At 43.5% G+C, this 21,858-nt stretch overlaps 1 protein-coding gene across 1 annotated transcript in view; it reads right to left on the bottom strand.

Moving 5' to 3' along the window:
• Positions 1-13,406: 13,406 nt before the first annotated feature.
• The window catches only part of WIF1 (Wnt inhibitory factor 1), a 55,746-nt gene continuing 47,294 nt past the window's right edge, over positions 13,407-21,858 (bottom strand). The window contains exons 8-10 of the mRNA XM_074984050.1: positions 18,378-18,473; positions 17,701-17,796; positions 13,407-13,984 (exon numbers count right to left, since the gene is read on the bottom strand). Of these exons, the coding sequence (XP_074840151.1) occupies positions 13,863-13,984; positions 17,701-17,796; positions 18,378-18,473 (314 nt within the window). The 3' untranslated portion in view covers positions 13,407-13,862. The remainder of the gene's footprint in view (positions 13,985-17,700; positions 17,797-18,377; positions 18,474-21,858) is intronic.

The raw sequence follows: 21,858 nt of genomic DNA, 5'->3' as shown, positions 1-21,858 counted from the left end.
TTAACCACCCACCTGAAATCTGGGCCCACCCCCTCTTCATGGCCTAGCTAGCCACTGGGCAATACCATACCAAGTCACCCTTGCTTTTTTGCTCTTGGTGGCGGAGTGCTGGCTTCAGAGCTGAGCTTCTGGCCAGCAGCCGCTGCTGGCCAGCTGCCCAGCCCTGCAGGTAGCATCATTGTCGTCAGCAGCCCAGAAGTAAGAGTTCCACTACTGCAACCCCACTCCTACTACAAATTTGTGGGCCCACCACCACGCCTTTTTAGGTCAGGACCCCTACAATCATACCACCAGGAAATTTCAGATTTAAACAGCTGCAATAATGAAATGTACTATTCTTAAACTCCTATGGCCAGGAAATTGGCAAAATTGACAGTGCAGTTGGTAGAAGTATGTTACATAAAAGCGAGGAATGTGTTTTCAGAGACACAACTAGTTAAAGGTCTAAAAGTTATCATAGATGGAATACCCTGTAGGCACCCATTCCTTTGATGTGCACTGTAATGACCTTGGCCCGTGGCAGTGCACCCTCTAGGCAGCACGGGCCTACACAACCCATCCCTCCGTGTCTGGCTGACCGTGGGCCTTGTCCCCTTTAATGGACTGCTGGAGGGGAGCAAACAGCTTGGGAGTCTGGCCCTCAATCCAGGGCAGGGCAGCAGTCACACAAACAGTTTGGAAGCCTGGCCCTTGGTTCAGGGCAGGGCTGCCAGGAAGCAGGCAGTTTGGGAGCCCAGCCCTTAGTCCAGGGAGGGGCAGCAGCCAAACATTGGCTTGGAGACCCCAGCCCTCAGTTCAGGGTGGGGCAGCAGACATGTTGCTATCCCCTAAACAGGGTGGCTTCAGAGAGGTGAAGGGGTTGTCCCTCCAGGGAGGCAGGGTAGGGGGTCGCAGGCCCTCCCACTCCACTGTGACCCAGCCCGGGGCCCTACTAATTGCTCACACCCTGAGCTTGGCAGTGGGGATCCAGACTGCAACACATCACCATGGGCTCAGGGAGAGTGTTCTCCAGGCCATTTCCTACCTTGACCTCCATCGGCACGGGGTCCCAGTCGACTACGTCTGCTGGCCCAGGCTGGTATGTTTCATCTGGGTAGACTGCCCTCGGTAGCTCCAGCCAGTCAGACTTCTCTATGTCGTTTGGATAGTCCACCAGTGGCAGGACTGCAGGCTCCAGACAGTTGGAGGGCTCAGCACTGTGGGTGTCATGCAGGATTCCAGGGCCTTGTTCTTCTGGAGCCCCAGGGTAAACAGCCCTGGGCAGTCTCTCTGGTCCTGGCAGGGCCTCGGGGGAGAAGGCCCTCCACCAGCGCGAGGGCCCCGGTAGATCTGGGAAGTCGGGGTAGTAGCCCAACAGCTGGTGTATCTGCGGCTGCCCAGGCTGGTCTGGGCAGCTGGGGGGCGACTCTTGCCAGTGGGCTGGTCAGTGGTGGGTCTCCTGCTCCTGGCACCCAGGAGCCTGGTCAGAGCCCTCTGCCCTGCTTGGAGGCCCAGCCTTTAATGGGCCTCGAGCTCCGCCCCTGGCTCTTCTGGCTCTAGGCTCCGCCCTCTGAGGGGAGGGCCACAGGTGTTCTGGCTCTGGGCCCGCCCACCAGGGTCTCTGAGTGGCCTCCTCTGCCTCTGAGTCGGGGGAGGCCACAGCACCTCGCTACAGCACCAACCCAAGAAATCTGTGCTGGGACTTTCAGCCTGGATGCCCCAGGCGTGGATACACCACCAGTTGGAGAGGGGTTTTGGTGGACTTGTACCCAATTTAACTCTTGCAGGAACATAAGCTGGAAGAAACACTAAGCTGTAACGCTTAGCCTTGCAACAGCTTTGTCCTCTAGCGCAGTGGTTCTCAACCAGGGGTATGTGTCCTTGTGGCGGCATACAGAGGTCTTCCAGGGCTACTGAACTCGAGCCTTGTTTCTTAGCATGGGCTTGTGACCCCAGAGGATCACAAGATGGGTCTAGAGGGGTTGCTAGTGGAGGACCAGCATTAGGGCTGGCAAGCAAGGCAACTGCCAGAGGCCCCATATTCATAGGCACTGACTTATCCTTCCTCAGGGGTGATGAACACCCAGTCTTCCCTGAGGTCTCACCCCATTCCTCCTCCTCTCCTGAGGCCCTGCTCACTCTGCCTCTTCCCACTCCTATTCTTCCCCTTCCCAGCACTCACAGCTCTCTCCCCTTCCCCAGTGCCCCCCCAGTCACTGATAAGCTGTGGCTCTGGGGCGCTGAACACCCACTAAGTTGTTTTCTGTGGTGATCAAGCCCTGGGGCCCCCATGGCATTGCGCCACAGGGGCTTCTATGAAACTAACAGACATGCCTCAGCCCCAGGTGGCAAGGCTCAGGCTTGAGCTCTGGTGGCAAGACTTGGGTGTCAGACTTTTACAAGGTACAGTAATAGGGAAAGGCTGAGGCCCATTACTCTAGTGCAAGCCAGCCTTGCGCTGCAGTCCCTTTCAGTCTCTTTGAGCTGTGAAATTCATAGCAACAGAGACTGAGAGGCTTTCAGAACTGAAAGACCAATTGCAGCTGGCTGAAACTCAATGTCTTTGCTGAATCACTGTACGCTGATGTGAACTCGGGCAGCATTACAGAGCCTGGAGTGCAGTACGGGCTGAACCTCCATAATCGGAAACTCTCTCATCCGGCAACTTCTGTAATCCAGCATGATTTTAGTTAGCCGGATGACCACTTATCATGCGTGTGACCAAGTTTCCTGTGATCCCACAAAGTTTATTTACAGCCACCAGTCCTGGCTGTCAGTGTTCTGTGCTGTTATTTGGCTCTAATTTACCCATAAATGTCTCCTAAGAGCCCAGTAATCAGTGGAAGTGTTAATAATGTGCTAGAAAATATTGAGCTCCTTGTCATCCGGCAATTCTGTCTTCTGACACTGGTCAGGTCTCAAGGGTGCCGGATGAGCGAAGTTCAACCTGTACTTTGTAGCTTGCTGTTCTGTGCCTGCTCTCTTGTGATCATGGGCTGAACAGAATCCAAATTCCTCTTTGTGAAGCACAGAGTCAAATCTGACTCCAGCTCTGAATTTCATGACTCTGGTCTGTCTATAGGCGCTACATGTGGAGCTGTCCTATTACAATTCAGGTGCTTGTTTGTGCTCAGTCCTACCCAGACACATAAAACACTGTGTCTGCCCCATGGAACTAACACTTGAGTGCAGACGTAAACACAACATCTTAGGCAGTGCAGAGGACTGTGTGTACTTTGGGGTATATGCTAGAAACAACTGAAAAATCAACTCCCCAGAGAAGGATTTGTGTGACTTCGCCATGTTCCTGGCGTCTGAAGACATATCTGGAGGGGGATTAAAGCACATGCTTTTATATCTGTTATTTATATACCCAGTAAATGTTGATCCAAGCCAAAAATGTACAGAATGTGTGTGTGTTTTTTTTTCAAATTGGGATTGTGATGCTTTATTTAAAAAACTATAGCTTGGGCTTTCTGAACTTCGGAAAGTCACAAAGTAAGTAATAAATCTGCTCAGAACTGCACTCAAGTGCCTTTGGAAAACCCAGGGTATTCTTAAACAACCCATTTGTTCTACGCATAATTTAACTTTGCATAGGAAAATCATTCTAAAGTGCCACAGGCACTTCTGACAGAGAGCACACATTTGAACTCTGCACACACTCCGCAGCACCTTCTTGTATCAGATGATACAAGTAACAAGGACGGCCATGACATTGTGTACATTTTCAGTTAGCTTTCTATTTCTGCCTGACAGTTGTGTTGTGTGCATAAAGGTGTCTAGCACCTTGGCCTACTCCCCATCCCCAAGACAATAAGGAATGCGCTTAAGGATTAGTAGTGCTTGAACAAACCCTTACTGCTGAAAGCCACACGCAACTCTCTGGGCTGACAGATTAGCAGCCACTCTGAGGGCGAAGGCTGCAATAAAAAGATTACAAAGCCCTCTCACTCATTTTGTTTTAAAACTTGTTCTTTTAACTAGTTGCCTTTTCATAATGGCAATAAACTTTTTTTTAAAAATATCTTCCTGGGACAGTTCTGTTACTTAAGAGGTTGTTGTATTCTAACTGTGCTCTCAAGGTTTGGTGTTAGCTGAACACAGCATCCCACATACCCTTTTGTGTTGCTCACCTAGCCTAATATGAAATTATACTAGCACCATAACACCTTGGAGGGGGTTAATTCATACCTCAGATTAAAGCTCTTCTAGCTGCGGGAGCTGGGTTAAAAATTTTGCAAGAGTTGTGAAGAGTAAAATCTGAAACATGACAGTCAATCCAAGCAGAGCCTTGAAAATAAATGACACGTTGACTTGGGGGTGTGGAATTTAGCTTTGCTGTAGCTTCTTTAGGGATAAAGGAGTTAAACCAGCAATTGATGTGATCCTAGCTTTACAAATGGGGCCTGTGTGGGTAAGATTTTCCTTTATCCTGGACAACCACAAAGGACTACAATAGCTGGCACACTGAAAGGAATGGGAGAAGAGAACAACCTATGCAGGAGAGACAACACAGCAGCCAATGAGTAAATAAGAATAGTAGAAGTCACGTTTCAGCTTAAATCCAACAGCCCCAGGATCAGCTGGAACAGTTTGGGAGGTTTTATTGCCCTTTTCATAGGTCAGAACCCTTTATTTCTTGAAATGCAGCCGAAGCTGGAAAGAAAACAATGGGAAGACACACTCCCAAAATATGCACAAAATGTACTGGGTTCTGGAAGACTGCGTCCTAATAGCAGAAACAGCCTGTATAACGCCTGTGGGAGATTAAAGTGCATCCTCGCTCTTCACTCTGACTGGAAAGTTGCTTTGTGAGAGATAAATTATGGTAATAATTCACTTTTCTGTCATAAATATTGTGTTCTGAGAGTGAGAGAAGGCCCAGCTTGTCCTTGGTTTATCTCCATTGGCTTCAAAGAAGTCGCACTTGGATGAATTCAGACCAATAACTCTAATAAACCAGAGGGACAGAAAAAGATGAGATCATTAATAGAGGTTTGAAATTGCTAAACAAAATAACTACAGTAGAAACTCAGCGATATGAACACCTCAGAGTCAGAGACTGGCATAACTCTGAAAGGGTTGTAACTCTGAACATAACATTATGTTGTTTTTTTTTTTTTAAAGCTGGCAGCTGAGCATTGACAACACAGTTTTGAAACGTTACTGTGCAGAAGAAAAAGGCTGCTTTTAGCCATCTTAATTTCAACAAAACAAGCAGAGAAACAATTGCCTTTATCAATTTAAAAAAATCTCTTTGTTTTTAGCAGTTTGTGTGTTACACTGTACTGTTCTGTATCTGCTTTGTTTTTTTTCCCTCCCCTCTTTTTGGGATGTGTGTGTCTCTGCTGCTGCCTGATTTGTACTTCTGGAAATATAAATAAACCACATGGTCTTTGTCATGAGTGAAATTCAGTAGATGCTTCAGCAAATAGATGAATAATGGCTGCTATGGCTCACTGAATCATGCAAGAGCATGTGACTAGGTCATGTGATAATGGACTCCATCTTGTGTCTGTGTTTTTCCACAAACTCTGCTGAAGACTTTGCTTGGAAAAAGGACGTTCTTGCCACATAGAAGTTATAAAAGGGGCAAGTGATATCATCATTGGGTCTTGCTCCCTCTACAGCACAAGACCTGGAAACACCTTAAGAATAAAACCGAACTGGGGAAGAGATTCCCAGGTGGAAAAGAAGGAATTGTATCTCAGTCTTTGTACGGCAGGGATGGGAAAACTTTTTTGGGTGGGGGAACCAGTGACCCACAGAAACACCAGTTGCGGGGGGCCACGTACAAGTGAGATGCAAAAGAAAAAAACAACAAAACCCTCACTAATGTGGCCTTTGAGACACATCACTCCCCTCATGCTCCAGCACCAGAGGAAGGGACGTGAAGAGGTGCCTGAGGTTCAGGGCTTTTCCCAGGCCAGATTAACTCTTCAGGGGACCCAGAGCGGGACCAAAAATTGAGGGCTCAATGTACAGGCTGCTGGTAAGCAGGTGTGGGATCTGGGCGGGAGGAGGCTGCAGGAACAGGCTGAGGGTGAGAGTCTAGAGGGAGGGAGGATGCAGGAGCAGGGTGGGTGTGGGGATGCTGAATGGGAGATAGTGTACAGCAACAGGGTGTGTAGGGTGGGACAAAGGATACAGGAAAAGGCTGAGGGTGGGGGTCTGGGCAGGAGTGGGGTGCAGGGATAAGGTGTTGGTGAGGCGGTCTGTGTGGGAGAGGATGCAGAAGTGGGGGGTGCTTATTCCATGCATCACCATCACCACTGCCAGCCCATCCCCCAGTGGTGGAGTGGCAGCACAGAGAACAACTTACTGGAGAGGCTTTTCTTCCCTCTCTCCCAGGCACCACCACCCCCACTGCTCTCACTGGCTGGAATTCTGGCCGATAAGAGTGGGTGTGGGAATCCTCTCTCCAGGCAGAGCTGTGCTGCCATTACCCCAGCTGGGAGAGCAAGAGGAGGAGTGGCAGTGGAGCCACTTTCTGCCCCCACCCCAGAGCTCGTGGGCTGGAGCCAACCAGGCTTGCCTGTCTTCATTGCTCCCTCACCTGCACATCCCTCACCTGCCGCAGGCCAGATGCTGAGGAAGGGTGCCCAAGCCTCAGGCCAGATCCAGGTGAGCCGCAGGCCAGATGTGGGCCAGGGGTTCCCCTACCCCTGGTGTATGAAGTAGTAGACAGCTTGTACCATCAGGGTTAGACACTCCTTGATTCAAATCCTGTCTACTTTATAGGACTTAGATTGCAGTTTTGTTTGTTTTTTTCTGTAATCTGCTTTGAGCTGTACATTTATTAGTTATAATCACTTAAAGTCAATGTTTCCATAGCTAATAAATCTGTTCTACGTTTTCCACCTAAAACATTATGGTTTTTGAAGAACAAACGGACATCTGCTCAGGAATAGGGGCTAGTTCATTGTCTTCTCCACATTGAGGGAGGGGTGAACTGAATAATAAACTTACACTGGTCAGGCTTTTGGCCAGGGTAAGACCATATATAACTCAGGGGTCCTAGGCCTGGGAACATGGGAGGAACTGGATAAAACCTCTCTATGGCAATGGAGTGGCCTATGGAACACATGGGCTTATCTGAATTTGGAAAAAATAATGCACATAATGCTATCATTGGTGTAGAGCAGAACAACAAACAGCTGTCCTTCCATCTTAGGTAAAAGGAGAGTTCACATTCAGCATTTTTGCTGCATTGGTGAAATACACTGAAAGGAGATGAGCAAATATCCCCATCTCGCCCTTTCTGAAAAGTGTGAAAACTCTGGTGTCATCTTATTTCTCTCATGCAGTCCTCTAGGTTTCATTAAACAGGTATCTACGGAGGCCCAGCAGCCCAGGACCAGCTTCTGTTACTGCTTATCCCAGAAGTTTTTCACTGAAAAGTGTTAAGTTCTATGAATGCTGCTTAAAGGTTCCTTGTGTGCAGCTGTCAATTTGAAAGTGAAATGGTTGAGAGTGCTCAGTTCTCTGCAGTAACTGAACCCTCTCTAGCTGTGTCCCTCAGAGAGAAAATACTTATTCACGGTTAAGCACGCACCAGGCCAACATGGAGAAGACCTTCTGAGATTGAAGGACAACTGTGGTACTCCTGGGGTCAGCCAGAAGTTTTGTCCCAAGACAGAATGACGTGGAGGAGACTTATAGATGATCTATGCTCCACCTGGTATACCAGGGTTTAAGGCAAGTTAAGTCATGCACCAGGCTGGTTAAAAATTGAGATAATTGTACAGGAGTAAGGGCCTCATCTGGTGCCTTGCAGTTAATTTACATTCACTTTGCATCATGCCCTTGAAGGCAACAGTGCCAATGTTTTTACAGCACAGTGGTCATATCTGGCCAAATGGACATACATGTCTCTTAGCTCAATACATTGTTGGATGGAGAAGATCAGACTTGATAAACAGCAGAGCACAATGGGATGATAATACAGATGTCCTACATATGAAGCAATTTACTGGTGACATCTTTTAGTGACTAGCTCCCATTTTTCCATTTCCTAGACTCTACTGCAAGCCAAGATTTTGAAATGGAGACATAAAGGTATAAAGTGCCAAGGAATTAGTTGCTTGAAACCCACACCATTGTTTTAAGTGTACTAACTTATATTTTTGGCAGTGCTACCGAACTACAAACCTTTCCCAAATGTTACTAAGGCATCAGTCCTTTTTTGTGAATTTATGTCTTAATTATTCCAGTTCTTGCTGGGGTTTTAACTGATTTCTCTTACATATGCTTTCTATCCCCACCAGATAATAGAAGAGATTTTTAATAATGTGTTGTCCACTGACAAAATTGTTTCCACAACCCTATTATAATTCGTCTGTAGGGATGCCAGGTGATTTAGTGGAACTACTGGTGACAGACCAGCAGATAATTTGCTAAATTCGGCCAACAAAATGTCAGCTATCTTTAATGTTCTTTTGAGTTCCCAAAATCTCATAATTTTTATAAACGGAAATGCTTTTGGCTATGCACCATAGAAGTCCTTCTAAAAGTACATTGTAGCCTCAGATCTTAACTTTAAGCTATTGCCTTGGAAGATTCTTACTGGCTGTGTGAAATAGAATATGTCAGGCGCTGGCTTTGTAGTAATGTTGTTGTCAACCGTTGTGGTTACACAGCTGCCCGTAGGCCATTTCTTTTAGTTAAAAGCTATTTTGTGGGAATCTGTACACACGCTGGACAAAGTTGAGAACTTTTCTTGAGTAACAATTGCACTCATGCGCCATTTGCGGTGAGTGACTTTTCCACTAACACACAGCTCCTAAGGCACTAGTGAAATTCAAAGAGGAGCACTTAAAGCTTTGGGAGCAACAGCAAAAGTTTTCAGGCTGAAATAATAAATGTCCATCATTTTTATGGATGTAATTTGTAGTAACTCTTTAGTAACTGCATTAAAAATGCCCATGGCTGAAATACAAGGAGGTTTTTTGGGGTCAATATTACTTCAACACTATAAAAATTCTCCTTTTCAAAAGCTGCACATCTGGATATGAAGGCTATGTAAATGAACATTCGTATTTATGGTACAATGCCCATTTCACCTGGGAACGTGTCTGTCACTCCAACCCTCAGGGCAGTTTTCAAATCATCACTTTTATATCAAAAACATTCTTTCCATTCTCACAAATGTAGAATTCCTACCACCCTTCTGCTCACACATAGCTATGTACCCCTAGTATCCTCCACCACCCCCAGCTAAAGAGTGTGGTAGCCAACATTCACTTGTAGACCACTGAAAGCTTTAGGGCCCATTGTCTTGCAAACCATCGGAGCTGGAAATAGGTTCATTGTTATCAATAGTTTAACATTATTTTTTTGTTTTCTTACTGAAGTGGTGACTGTGTTCTGTACTGTACAAGAGACAGGCAAAGACACAGGGACAGATTTTTTGTGGTCAGGTGCCTACAGATGCCTATGTTTTTTTTTTCTTCAAAAATGCACAGGTGGCTCATGCCTGTTGGAATCAATAGGCATTTGTATTGTGGCAGCACCTGAGATGTTGCGTAGATAACTGCAAGACCTAATAAAATCTTAAAGTGGAATTTAAATTATTTCGTTAAACCTGCACAGAATAACTTTTTCAACTACAAACTACTTGAATGAAGAACTAAAACCTGTTTAATGTTCTAGGTACTTTTCACTTTCTTTTAATTGGTAATTTTACAGTGTCCATGGAAAATTCGTGAGTCAGGTATGTTACAAAATTCTCTGGGCTAAACCCTTATTTTCAGGCCTCAGCGACCTTGCAGCCGCAACATATACCCGTGGGTCAGGAGGGTCAGCTAGCCATCTGTTGCAGCTTGCTCCGAATACAGCAGCAGGTCTGCTCACTGGCTTACCCTTTTGTAGTGTCCGCTCTCCCTCTGCCATCCCACCAGTTAGCTAAGACGGGGAGAGTTTGCCTTGCAGCAACATTTATTGATACATTGCAAGATGAGAGATGAAGAGCCTAAACAGGAAGGGCTCCCATCTGTGTTGTTGTAGTTGAGGAGGGGTACAGTGCACCCATGCCCATGGGCTTTTAGAGGCTACTTGTTGGGAGCTCTGGCATCACATCAGCATGGCGGAGTAGTGTTCTTTAGTGGGCACTGGAGGACTGCATCTTTTCCTTTGCTAGCCACTATGCTCTCTTCCTTTTAGCATATGCCAATGGCCCTAATGGGTTGGACCAAATGTCCATCAAGTCCAGCAACCTGTGATCAGCGCGTAGTGCAGGGGTCAGCAACCTTTCCAAGGAGGGGTGCTGAAATTTGACCGTTTGACCTTAAATGCCAGTGATAGTTTTTAAAGTCACTAAGGCTAGGTCTAGACTGCAGACAGAGCACACGCCCAGACTGCAGAGCTCTTGGAAGAGACCTGCTGGTTAGGAGCATTCTGTCAACGTTTCTGCATACCTCATTCCATCACGAAGACTGGATGTCTCAACAGAGGGTTTTTTCCCCAATATTTGGCCCCGTGTGAATGGGCCAAATATCAGAAAAGCCTCTCCTGACAGAAATGTCAGCAACTGATAAATTGTGCACCGCAATTTGCATAGCTTTTGCCGACAGTTCTCTGCAATCTAGACAGTCCTACTTACAACAGCCATTAATAAATCAGTAAAGATGGAGAGCTTTGCCATTTAGGTGGTGGTTGGTAATATTAGCTGGTCTTTGGTTGATCCACAGGTGACATGGCTGTGAGCAAGCTCCTGGCTGTGTGAAGGAGGAGAGGTGGGGCTCAGCTCCCACCTTGTTTGCCGATGAAAAGCGGCTCATGTGCCACTCTTGGCACCCGTGCCAGAGGTTGCTGACCCCAGGTCTAGCTCTTCAGCGGGAGTGAACAGAATAGGGCAATTAGCGTGTGATCCAGCCCCTGTCATCCTGTCCCAGCTTCTATTCAGCAGCAGTTTTAGGGATGCTCCAGAGCATGGGGTTGTTTCCATGACCATCTTAGCTACAACCATTGATAGATCTGGTCTCCATGAACTTAGACAGGAAGACTTTTTTTCAACCTTGTTACGTTTTTGGCCTTGCAACAAGTGCCCCAGGTTGACTGTGTGTTGTGTGAAGCAGTACATCTTTATGTTAAGCCTGTTAAGTTGTCATTGGGTGACCCTTGGTTCTTGCGTTATGTGAAGGGCAAATCCTACTTCCTTGTTCACTTTCCTGCACTGCTCCCGCTTTTATACACTGCTCTCATATCGCCCTTTAGCCATCTCTTGTCTAACGTGAACGGCCCCAGTCTTTATACCCCTAATTAGTTTTGTTGCCCTTTCTACACTGGGACCTTTGTGCACATTTTCTCTGTTCCTTATCTCCAGCTGGCTACATTTGTGACAAGAAGTGTGAAACTGATTTTTGGTGCCCAATATATTAGCGGGCAGGAGGCATTAACTCATGAAGTCTGACAATAAATAGGCCTGATTTACAGTCCTTACTCAGTCAATGGGAGTTGCCCAGAGTCAGATGTGCAGGATCAGGGCCATTTGCTATAGTTTTTCTCTTATGAATAAATTCCTCCTGTCTTAATCTTAGCCTGTAGTATACCAATATCTTTCAGCTAATTAGGTGCATAGAACAAAGGCAGTACACAGAGGGACTTTGCCATACCTCATATAAGTCCGTACATTGACAGCCCAAATGTCATAATTTTGTAACTCGCTCACATTACAAACTCTCTGGTGAGTAAGGGGCACATAATGAAGCACCCATGTTTTGCTCATTTTCTGAGCACAACAGAATTCGTAGACATAGTCACTCAACAAGGAGTGTCATCTGGAACCAATCATTTTCTCACAGTTCCTGGGGTGGAAATTAAAGCTGCCCAAGTGTTCATATCCAAACCCTTTACGATACACGTTGAACCTCTCTAATCTGGAACTCTCTTGTCTGCAACATCCATGATTTGGCATGATTTTAGTTAGCCAGGTGACCATTTATCATGGATGTGTCCAAGTGTCCCATGATCCTGTAAATCTTATTTACAGCCATGAGTCCTGGCTCTCAGTGTTCTGTGCTGTTATTTAGCTGTAATTTATCCCTAAATGCCTTCTAAGAGCCCAGTAAGCAATGGAAGTGTTGGTAAAGTGCTAGAAAATATTGACCTCCCATCATCCAGAAAATTCACTTGTCCGGTCAAGTCCCAAGGATGCTGGACAAGAGAGATTCAGCCTGTACCAAGAAACAAACTGTATTTGTATTCAGGCCTGCTGACAGGAGGTACAGAGAAGAAGGGGGTGACTGTTTGAGGCCCTGAAGCGCCTGGATGCTGCTCCTGCTACTGCGGTAGCAGCTGGAGACTTGAGTCCCTTTGAACTGCTGCTGGAGCGCTGCTTTGCATGGCTCGGAGGACTGGGGAGGGAGTGTGCCACAGCCTGGACGGCGCTCAGGACTGACCACCTTTGGTCTTGCCCCTTCTGCCCAACGCTCCACTCCTTCCTGGGGCTCAGAGCTGGGCCTCCCCCACACCTAGCCCTGGGGCCCACGGTGGCTGTTGGCCCTGCTGCTCTTATTTCTATTCTGCTTAAGCATGGCACTCCTTTACACCAAGCTCCCTTTACACTTCCAAAGGGGTGCAAAGGGGCCTTAACTCAAATAAGATTCAGGTGCTATTGCTTTTATTAATGCACACATCTTTGGGATAGGATCTCAGCCTATGCATTTAAGAGCTCTGTGTAACACACATGCCTATGATGTAGATGGGAAGGGAAAGACTCAGCATCTGTTCCTTTGTTTTGAATTTAAAGCAAAAACACTGTCTCGTAACCATAAACAAGGAGAGATGCAAATGGTGATCTTAAATGCACTTCGGTGAGCAGTGTTTATACTTAAAAGTTCCTGGAAATCCATGGGGTGGACTACTAGCACAGACCAGCACTCAGCTTGCATAGTTTGAAGCACGGGGGGATAAGGTGAACATTCGCTTGAGAGAGCTTACGAAATCTGCCACTTGTTGCCCTCTCCTCCTTTCCACAGGAAAATCTGTGCTCTTTGGAGGTATTTTTATAAGCCGCAGGGTTAATTCCTATCTGTCAGGGATGATGTACCAATGTCTGGGGAAGGAGGAGTCAGAGAAAATAGGAGGGTTGGGGCTGATTTCCTTATTTTTTAAGAAGTGGGATCCAACTGCCCTAGAGCTCACATCCTTTTCAACATGTCACTAGTGAAATTATAGCAGACCACACACTGCAACCCTCAAAAAACTAAAGCAACATCTTTATTTTATACATAACAATCCGTATAAAAAGTTTATTACATAAGAGCTGTTTTGTTTACAATATATTATATTGCTTCAAGCCAATGCTATAAGTTCATACATTATAGTTCTACTTTTGTTTACAATATATTATATTGTTCAAATGACATAGCGTATATTTAATATGGAGCACTCTGCAAAATTCTTATAACCAACAATATCGTTGGATTGAGTTTTTTTTTTTTAAATTAGGAAACTCTTTTGTAATACTTCAAAGTATGATAGTAACAATGAAAAACAACCCTGACTTTTGCTTAGGCAAACTCTCTAATCGTCAGATCAATCCAGGGAAGCTTCTGCAAAATGCTTTACTTGGACATTGTTTTATTTTTGGAAAAACATTTGCAGCGACATAAGCAAAAAAGGAAAGTTTAAACATTGCTGAAATATAGTACAAAACACTGTCCAAAGCACTGAAACAAGAAGCCTATATAATCGTGCTAAAGAAGGGTTTATAAAACTTAAAAGGAATAGTAAATATCAGCTCAGTGGTTTATAATGAAGCTAATAAAATTCAGGCCAGTAATCTTAACTGTAATGAACAGCATTTTAACATTCAACACATGAAAGGTTAATGAAGGCTATGAACTTTGTGTAACATAAAACGTTTCAGATGTTTGAGTTCACCAAATATAATTGGATTCGGGTGTAACATGCCTCTCTTCAGACTTTTTAGGTGAAGGCGTGTGCTGTCTGTGCTTGGGGCCTGTTGGCCTCAGGGCACTCATAATGTTGGCTCCATACCCTGAAAAATTGAGAAAGCAACTACAAAAGCAGACTCCTGGTTCATTGTTAACATTTCAAATTGAAACATTTTTCCCATGGGAATGCAGGGAATTTTAATACACATCAGTCAGGTCTCCACATGAAAAAAAAATGGGAGGCATAAGACAAAACGTAATCATGAAAGGATGCCATATCACAGAAGCACTGCGCTACATGGATACTTATGGCTCTAATACTGGAGCCACACATGAACAACTCGTGTTTGATGGATGGAGAGTCAAAGACAGCCCTTAGAGATGAGCTTTAAAATGGTATCATTGGTTTGCTGGGCATGAAAGTCCTGCTGCAGAATGTCTGTTAATTATGTGCGCTTTGATTTGTTTTAAAGTGAAATGCAAAGAAAACAAGAAGAGCAGCAGTAAACACTCAGAAAAATAAATTAAAAGGACCTAAGATACTTTGTTACTGAAACTGAAAATGAGGTGAAAAGTATCAGTGTTGGAAATATTCATTTACAGTTTCATTTATAAGTCTATTTATAAAACCTCAAAAGGAACATGACTTAAAAACTGAATGACAGGTTTGTTTGTTTTCTTTTCTTTTCTCTTTAATGGACTGAGAAGCCATTCATTCCAACTGAGCACCTTACTCTTAAGTCAGTGGTACCAACATGTTCTTGCTATAACCTTCCCCCAACCCCCGCCATTATCAGTAATGGAATCTGTCCATGCCCCCACCCTCTGCTGGTTCCTCTGAGGAGCTTTGGGGGTAGAGAGGGAATGAGGGCTGGGTTGGGCCGGGCTACACAGGGGGCGGACTAGAAGATGTGGTTGGCAGCGGAGATGGGTTGTGGTCAAAAACGGCATGGGTGGTGTTCTCTCTCTCACCGCCCTGTATGGGACCTGACCTCAGCCCCATCACACACCATTCTGAGTGTTCTTCCACGTCTCCTGGGGGTGGGCCCCGCTGTTTGGGAATTGCTGCTTTAAACTGTGGGGATTATTTTAATCTTTGTTTTATAATCACTGATTTTCATAGCCAATGAAGTTGTCCCCAAAGTAGCAACATCGTTAAATTCCTTTGAAATTACCCAAGTCTGACTGAGAGATATTTAGCTCAGCAGTTAGAGCATAGGCCTTGTAACCCCAGGACTGAGAGTTCAATCCTTGAGGGGGACTTTCAAGAGTTTGGGACAGGTTAGATTAAAAAAAAAAAAGTAGCAGGGATGGTGATAGGTCCGGTTGTGAGTGCAGGGCACTGGACATGATTACCTTTCAAGGTCCCTTCCAGCTCTATGAGATATGTACATTTCCATGCTCAGGCTACTGAGAGCTCAGTGGTATGAGCATTGGCTTTGTAAAATCAGGACTGTGAGCTCAGTCCTTGAGGAGGATGTTTAAGGGCCTGGGGAGTAATAGATTAAAAAAAAATCTGTTAGGGATAGAGCTTGGCCTGGCCAACAGTGGACTGGACTTGATGATCTCTCAAGCTCCCTTCCAGCTCTATGAGATACGTACATCTCTGTATTATTTGCGGAGTACCATGAACTGTGACACAAAGGGGCTGATGCACAGCTTCAGTAAATTCTAGTTAGGGTCTAATGCAGAGGTGAATTTTATCCAGAAGGACCCATTCCGATTTAGTGCAGAAATAATTTTGCCTAACTAAGAACTGCAGGATGATTACCAATCTCTAAGCCAACATAACGATTAATAAGGGCTTCAAAGTCCCTGGATCAGACACTAGTGTGCAAATATAGAATCCTTGTACCAAAACATGCACATTGCACATTTTGTGCACCCCTGGGGGCAGTAAATTACGCATATGCACAATGAAACAATATTCAATTGCTAGCTGGTAGATTAAATTTACAGATATGTTATAAAAAGATGGCATTAAATTTGATATCGAGTTCTTCCAGATACTTGATTTTTAGCTGTAATTGTATCTGTTGCATGTGTTAAAGGATTTATTCTTTTGTCAGTAAACGGCATAGTTAGGCAAACAAATATGCAATCCAACTTCTTCTCAAATGATTCCCAAAGCCTTAATTTTAAACCATACCCAATTCCTGATACATTTTACCATTCTAATCTTTCTCTACCCAATGGATCACAGATATCAACATCCTTTAAAATTAATAGTTCAATTTATACTATCATGCAGATTTATGTCTCATGGGGCTTGTCTATACTTGCCCCCAACTTCGAAGGGGCATGTTAGTCAGGGTAATGGGAGATTACTAATGAAGTGCTGCGGTGGAGATGCAGCTCTTCATGAGGCTAATTTTCCCCTGCGGCAACCTCGAAGTGTCAAACTTCAAAGTGCCAGCATGCCATATAGCCGTGGGCATTTCAAAAGTGCCTCAGCTACTCTGAAGTGCCTTTAGTCCCCAAAATTTTGAGAAGTAAAGGCACTTCGAAGTGCTCGCGGCTCCGTGTATGCTGACACTTTAAAGTCGCCGCGGAGGAGAATTAGCCTAATGAAGTGCTGCGTATTCAACGCAGCACTTCACTATTAATCTCCCGTCGCCCTGATCAGCCTGCCCCCCTTCAAAGCTGGGGGCAAGTGTAGACCTAGCCATGGACTGATTAAGCATATGGCATTAAAAATAAACTGTTCTGAAATTTTCACTTTTAACTATATAATAAACTGGAGCACTTTATACCAGTAACCAATGTACTAATTTTTTTCACTGCCATATTTCATGTTAACTGCTGATAGCAAACTAATAATGTTTACAGAACTAATGTTTACAACAAACGTTTAGCTTACAAGTGGTTAAATTAAAAAAGCTCTCAATACTTTGATTTTTTTCTGTGTATAGTTTTCTGTAAGGCTGAATTAAAATTTGTCACCTTGATCTTAATTTGCTAGTTCAAGTCATTTTATAACTGTTTGCTATTGGGAACAGAGTGTGTATTAAGTAAGGAGCTCTCAAGGATAAATGTATTCCTGGTTTAGCCACACGGAAAGTACTAGTTGCCTACGCATTGTACTAGGTGTCAAATGGATCAGCAAGCAGAAAACAATTAAATTAAATCATTAAATTATCATTGAAATAAACATTCTGGAACCTTTAAGTTTGGTTTTAAATAAGGAAATCAACATCCTTACATACACTCCTAAATTTAACTTGCTTTAAAGTAATTGAAAATTCGAGTGAAGATTTTGCAAAAACTCTATTTTCCTGAACGTTTGAAAAAAAAAAATCCAAATCAACTCTACACCCATATGTACTACCTTTTTATTTATAGAAACATCTATCCAGTGTTCTGAAATCCTCATCTGAAGTCACACTGAAGACAATGGGAATCATGCTGTAAAGAGTATAGTGTGTGTATAGCAGATACAACAGGGCATGCTTTCCAAGAGTCTCTCTGACTTTAGAGGATCAGTCTAACCTCAGGGACAGAACAAAAAATGGGTCACCTAGAAATTTTCTTTGTGCCAAATTTTAGAATTTCCAGTAGGCAAAAGAGTGAGATTAATCACTGTTGAGTAGTTCTAATTGTTTTAGTCCTCTTTTGTAATTAACATACAGTTCAACAAAAAGTTGGTATTGCAAATGTTTGGGATAATTATTGTTATGCCTACATTAAAGAAAAAAAGGATTATCTAACGGAGTATTTGGTTTCTATTGATTGCACAGTAGCTTTGAGCCAGCCCTTTACAGATGGAAGATGGACTGTGAAAAGCTGCGGTATTGATTTTCAGAGCTTTGTTCCCACTTACTTTTGTTGCAATGTCTTCCATGCCATCCTTCTTTGCATTGACACTTGTTAGGTTCCACACAAGTTCCGTATGATCCACAATCAGGCTCACATACAGCTGTTATCAAGTGAGAACATGACTTCAACTTCCTGACATTTCACTCAGAGATAAAGTTACACAGTTGCTTTCCTTGCTATTCTTTAGGATGTTAGTTTTGGCACAGCGAGGCACCAACAGTAAATCTATAATTTTAAATTGACTGTGTGCAAAATGCTGAAAATAAATTGTCCCACTACTGAAATAAGGCCTTCTTTAACTCCCTTGTATTGGTGCATATCAGGAGCAACTCTAATGAAGTAAGAAAATGAGAGGAAGATCATATGCATAATATTTACATTCATAAACAGGTAGAAATACCAGCATATTGAAACATGACCACCCAGAAACACTCACTAATTTTACTGATAGGTTACAGCTCTAATGAAACTTGTACTAATGAAAGATTTGGTGGTGGTTGTTTTTTAGAAGTTTATTTCACAACCGCTCTCTTCACTTTAATAAATGAAGCAAAGTCCACAAATTAAATTAGCCTGCTCCCCAGGCAACACACAGTTAGTGTTGGAGTTGAGTAATGAGACACTGTACTGTTATCACAATGATCTTATAACAAGGATTGACTGAGTGGAATTAGTACTTACGCTTTGAACAAAGATCTCCTTGGTAACCTTTGGAGCACTTACATTTATTTTTACCAGTACATTTACCTCCATTTCTACAGGGCTGCTGACATTTGCCTAGAAATAGGAAACACAAAAACAATGGCCTTAGCGCTCCACATATGCAAAAATAATTACAGTGAGAAGGAGGAAGATATCTGTTTTGTGCTTGACATACTCACTGGATCATACTGTTAACGAGTCTTATGTGTATGCAGTCAATGCCGTAGGTGTGCAGTCTCTCATCGGTAGCTTGACTATTAGACTTGAACTGGGCATGACCTCTGTGTGTTCACACAGACTTTAGTTGCACTCATTGCATGGGGATTTTGAAGAGGGAATTCAGAGTGCCTTCTATGGGTACTGCTTACTTTTCTATATCCTTCTAGGCCAGCTGCAGCACACTGTCATTTTGTACCTAGCTGCAAGGTATACGGGCACAAGATCCAGCTAGCTCGCCATCCGAGCACAAATGGAAGAGATCAGGGAGTTCAGGAACTGAATGAATGTTTTAAGTACTTGTAGTAAATAAACAGGTTTTCTAGGCCTGTCACCTGGCAGTCCAATTCTGTAGAACAGCGGTTCCCAACCTTTCCACGAGTGTGGGCCCCCAATCACCCTCCCAAACCGATCGCAAACCCTCATCAAAGCCAATTCTAGCTGCTCTGCATGCTTCATTAAATGAAAAAGGAAACCACAACATAGATTTTTGGACAGCAGTTAGTAACATTATTGGAAAACATTTAAATTTAAAAATAATTCATTGTAACTTTGCAATTTATTTAAAACTCCTGTGGAAAGGGTAGGGGACAGGACTCAATGACCACTCCAGGTCCCTTCCAGTTCTGAGAGATATGGTCTGTATATGACCATTTTTATTTATCTTCTGTGTTTTCATGGACTCCCTACAATACCCTCACAGACCCACAGCGTTCTGCAGATCCCAGGTTGGGAACCACCGCTGTGAAATTTGCTGCAGGATCGATTCCACACTGCAATTTACTGCTCCACACACTATGTTTTAATTTAAAAAAAAACCATTTCTTTCATGGTTGTGTAGACATGCTTGGAAACGCAACCTGACTGTAACCAGTGCACTAACGTTTACCTGAGTCTGAAAACAACACAAAACTTGAGTTAAAACAGCTGTGAAGACAAGGCACCTTGGCTTTTAACTTGGGTTAGCAGCTTGAGTTAAAGCGCCTCAGGCAGACTAGCTTGCACTTGAGCTGTTAATCCAAGTTAAAAGCTGAGTTACCTTGTCTTCATTGCTACTTGAAAACCCTAGCTAGCAAGCACAGGTTAGCTAGCCCAAGTTAAGAACACACCCTTTTTTAAGTGTTGACATACCTGCAGTTTAACTGTGGGCTGACATATCTTCTTGGAGTGGAACAAAAGCTAAATGTTATGTGCTGTGTTATGCGCCTATCTGCTACAGGAACAGAAATGAAGATTGGGAAGTGGAAAAAGGAACAGCTAAGGTGGTGCAAGGAGGCAAAGGAATAAAAAGAAAAATTTGTACTCACCAGTCCCAAACTAAAATAGTAATTAGAGACAATTTATAACTACAAGAAGAAGAAACTGTAAGGATTTGGAGAACACTTGTTAGTATTGTGAATTAGGGTTAGTACATTTCCCAGGAGTTTTAGCGAGGGTCTTATATGTTAAAGGATCTCTCAGAATGTTCAAACAATATAAAGGGGTGTCGGGTGGGGAGAACCGCTGCAAATCTCTGAAGATGGCTTTCTGCCTAATGCGAAGGTTTTCTTCCCCTGTTTATTCTGTAACCTCCATAACTGAATGTAGCTGGCTCTGGATCTAAGGAAATGGAAGGAGCTTTGTTTCTCCTCTGATGTTGTAAGCTTTGTCTAGCATGTTTTTAGTCTCCCACTGTTGCATAATGTAGCCAGGCTGGCAGCAGCTGCCAGCATACCAACGACCATGGCCCTGATCCCAGAAAGACCTAGGCATATGCATAACTTTACTTGTTCCTAGTGAAGTCAATGAATTCTCAAGTTAGTTCTTAACATGTTCTGAACGCTTTTTCTTTGTACAGGAATTGATTTACTACCTGGATTTCTATCTAAGTCAATGGGACTATTCATGAGAGTAACCTGAGTCTCTGTAGGAGTAGGGACCATGTTATTTAAACTGGCCCTGGCTAAGGTTAAATGACACTATGGCCAAAAATGCAAGAGGCTGGTCTACACTAGAAGACAGAACTTGCTGCTGCTGCCACCAGTGCTCTAGATGAACTAGTGATAGTGCACCGGACAGTGATTAAGAGAAGTGCTAGTTTTGTGTCAACCTTACAGGAGCAAGCAGGGCATGCCTTTAAATGAAAAAAGGGAATTAAGACTGAGGACTGTCCTACTTGTGATCCAAGTTTCAATGGGATCAGAATTTGGCTGAGCATCTTGCCATATAACTGAATACTTGCTTTTAGAAAGACAGGGTATTTTTAAGATGTTGCCATAACAATGGCAGATCACATGAGATTTCCAGCCTACAAGCAGGAGGTTTCAAAATACAAAAGAGTTTAGGATCTTACACACATTAGTGTTGGTTTAAATGGAACAGCCTTATTTACATGTTCCACAATATGGCTCAGTATATGAATTTTAAAAGAAATACATAAGCCACTGACAAAAGGTACGAACTCCTTGCACTTCGAGTCAAAGCCTGATCATAGTAATGTGGTAAGTTCTATCAACATCAATCTTTCCTCAAATGAAGGAAGAAATGAGAGTGTGCTTGTGTCACCTTCAGACTTGATTTAAGCAGATGCAAAAGCAGTGGAAATCAGTAGAGTTGTACGTGCTAGTGCAGCTCTGATTTGGCCCAAAAAATTAGAGTGAGAGGAAGGATATTCATACAACTGCGTGGAAAGAACACTTCCTCATTTACTTAACAATAATAAACCTTTAATGCTCCCCACTGACTTTGATTTTAATGAGATAAAAAGCTGATAGAAAACAATCCGTGCAGCATATAACGATAGAAGAATATTTTGCAGATTACCTCACTTATCTGCATGTGAATATTGTGCCAAATTCAAGACTTCACACATTCTGATCTTTTTTTCTTTGTATAGTATTTGACATATTACCATCTTATGCTATTGGATGGTTTGCTGGATCTTACTTCATACTGTATATTGAAATGATAAGGTAAATTTCATGCCTGTGAGAGAGATATTAATTTCCTTGTTTGTCTATACTTCTTCCAAATACAAGAACAAACTCTGTCAGCCTAACTCATCTGCATAGTTCTAATGAAGTCACTGAGATTGCCTAGGTGAGAAAGGCAAGAAAAATTCAGCACTGATTGTTGTTAGAGGGATATAAGGCAAGAAGTATAGGCTGTGTGTATGTTTTCAAAACCAAAACACTGGCACTCCATCCCGGCATGGGACACAACTTAATTAATCTAATTTAACAGAGCTGTGAGAAAACTCTGCTTG

This window comes from Carettochelys insculpta, chromosome 1 (genome assembly GCF_033958435.1).
Source record: "Carettochelys insculpta isolate YL-2023 chromosome 1, ASM3395843v1, whole genome shotgun sequence".
Classification (NCBI taxonomy): domain Eukaryota; kingdom Metazoa; phylum Chordata; order Testudines; family Carettochelyidae; genus Carettochelys; species Carettochelys insculpta.
The sequence above is the reverse complement of the archived record's forward strand: the minus strand, read 5'-3'. Positions and strand labels throughout refer to the sequence as shown.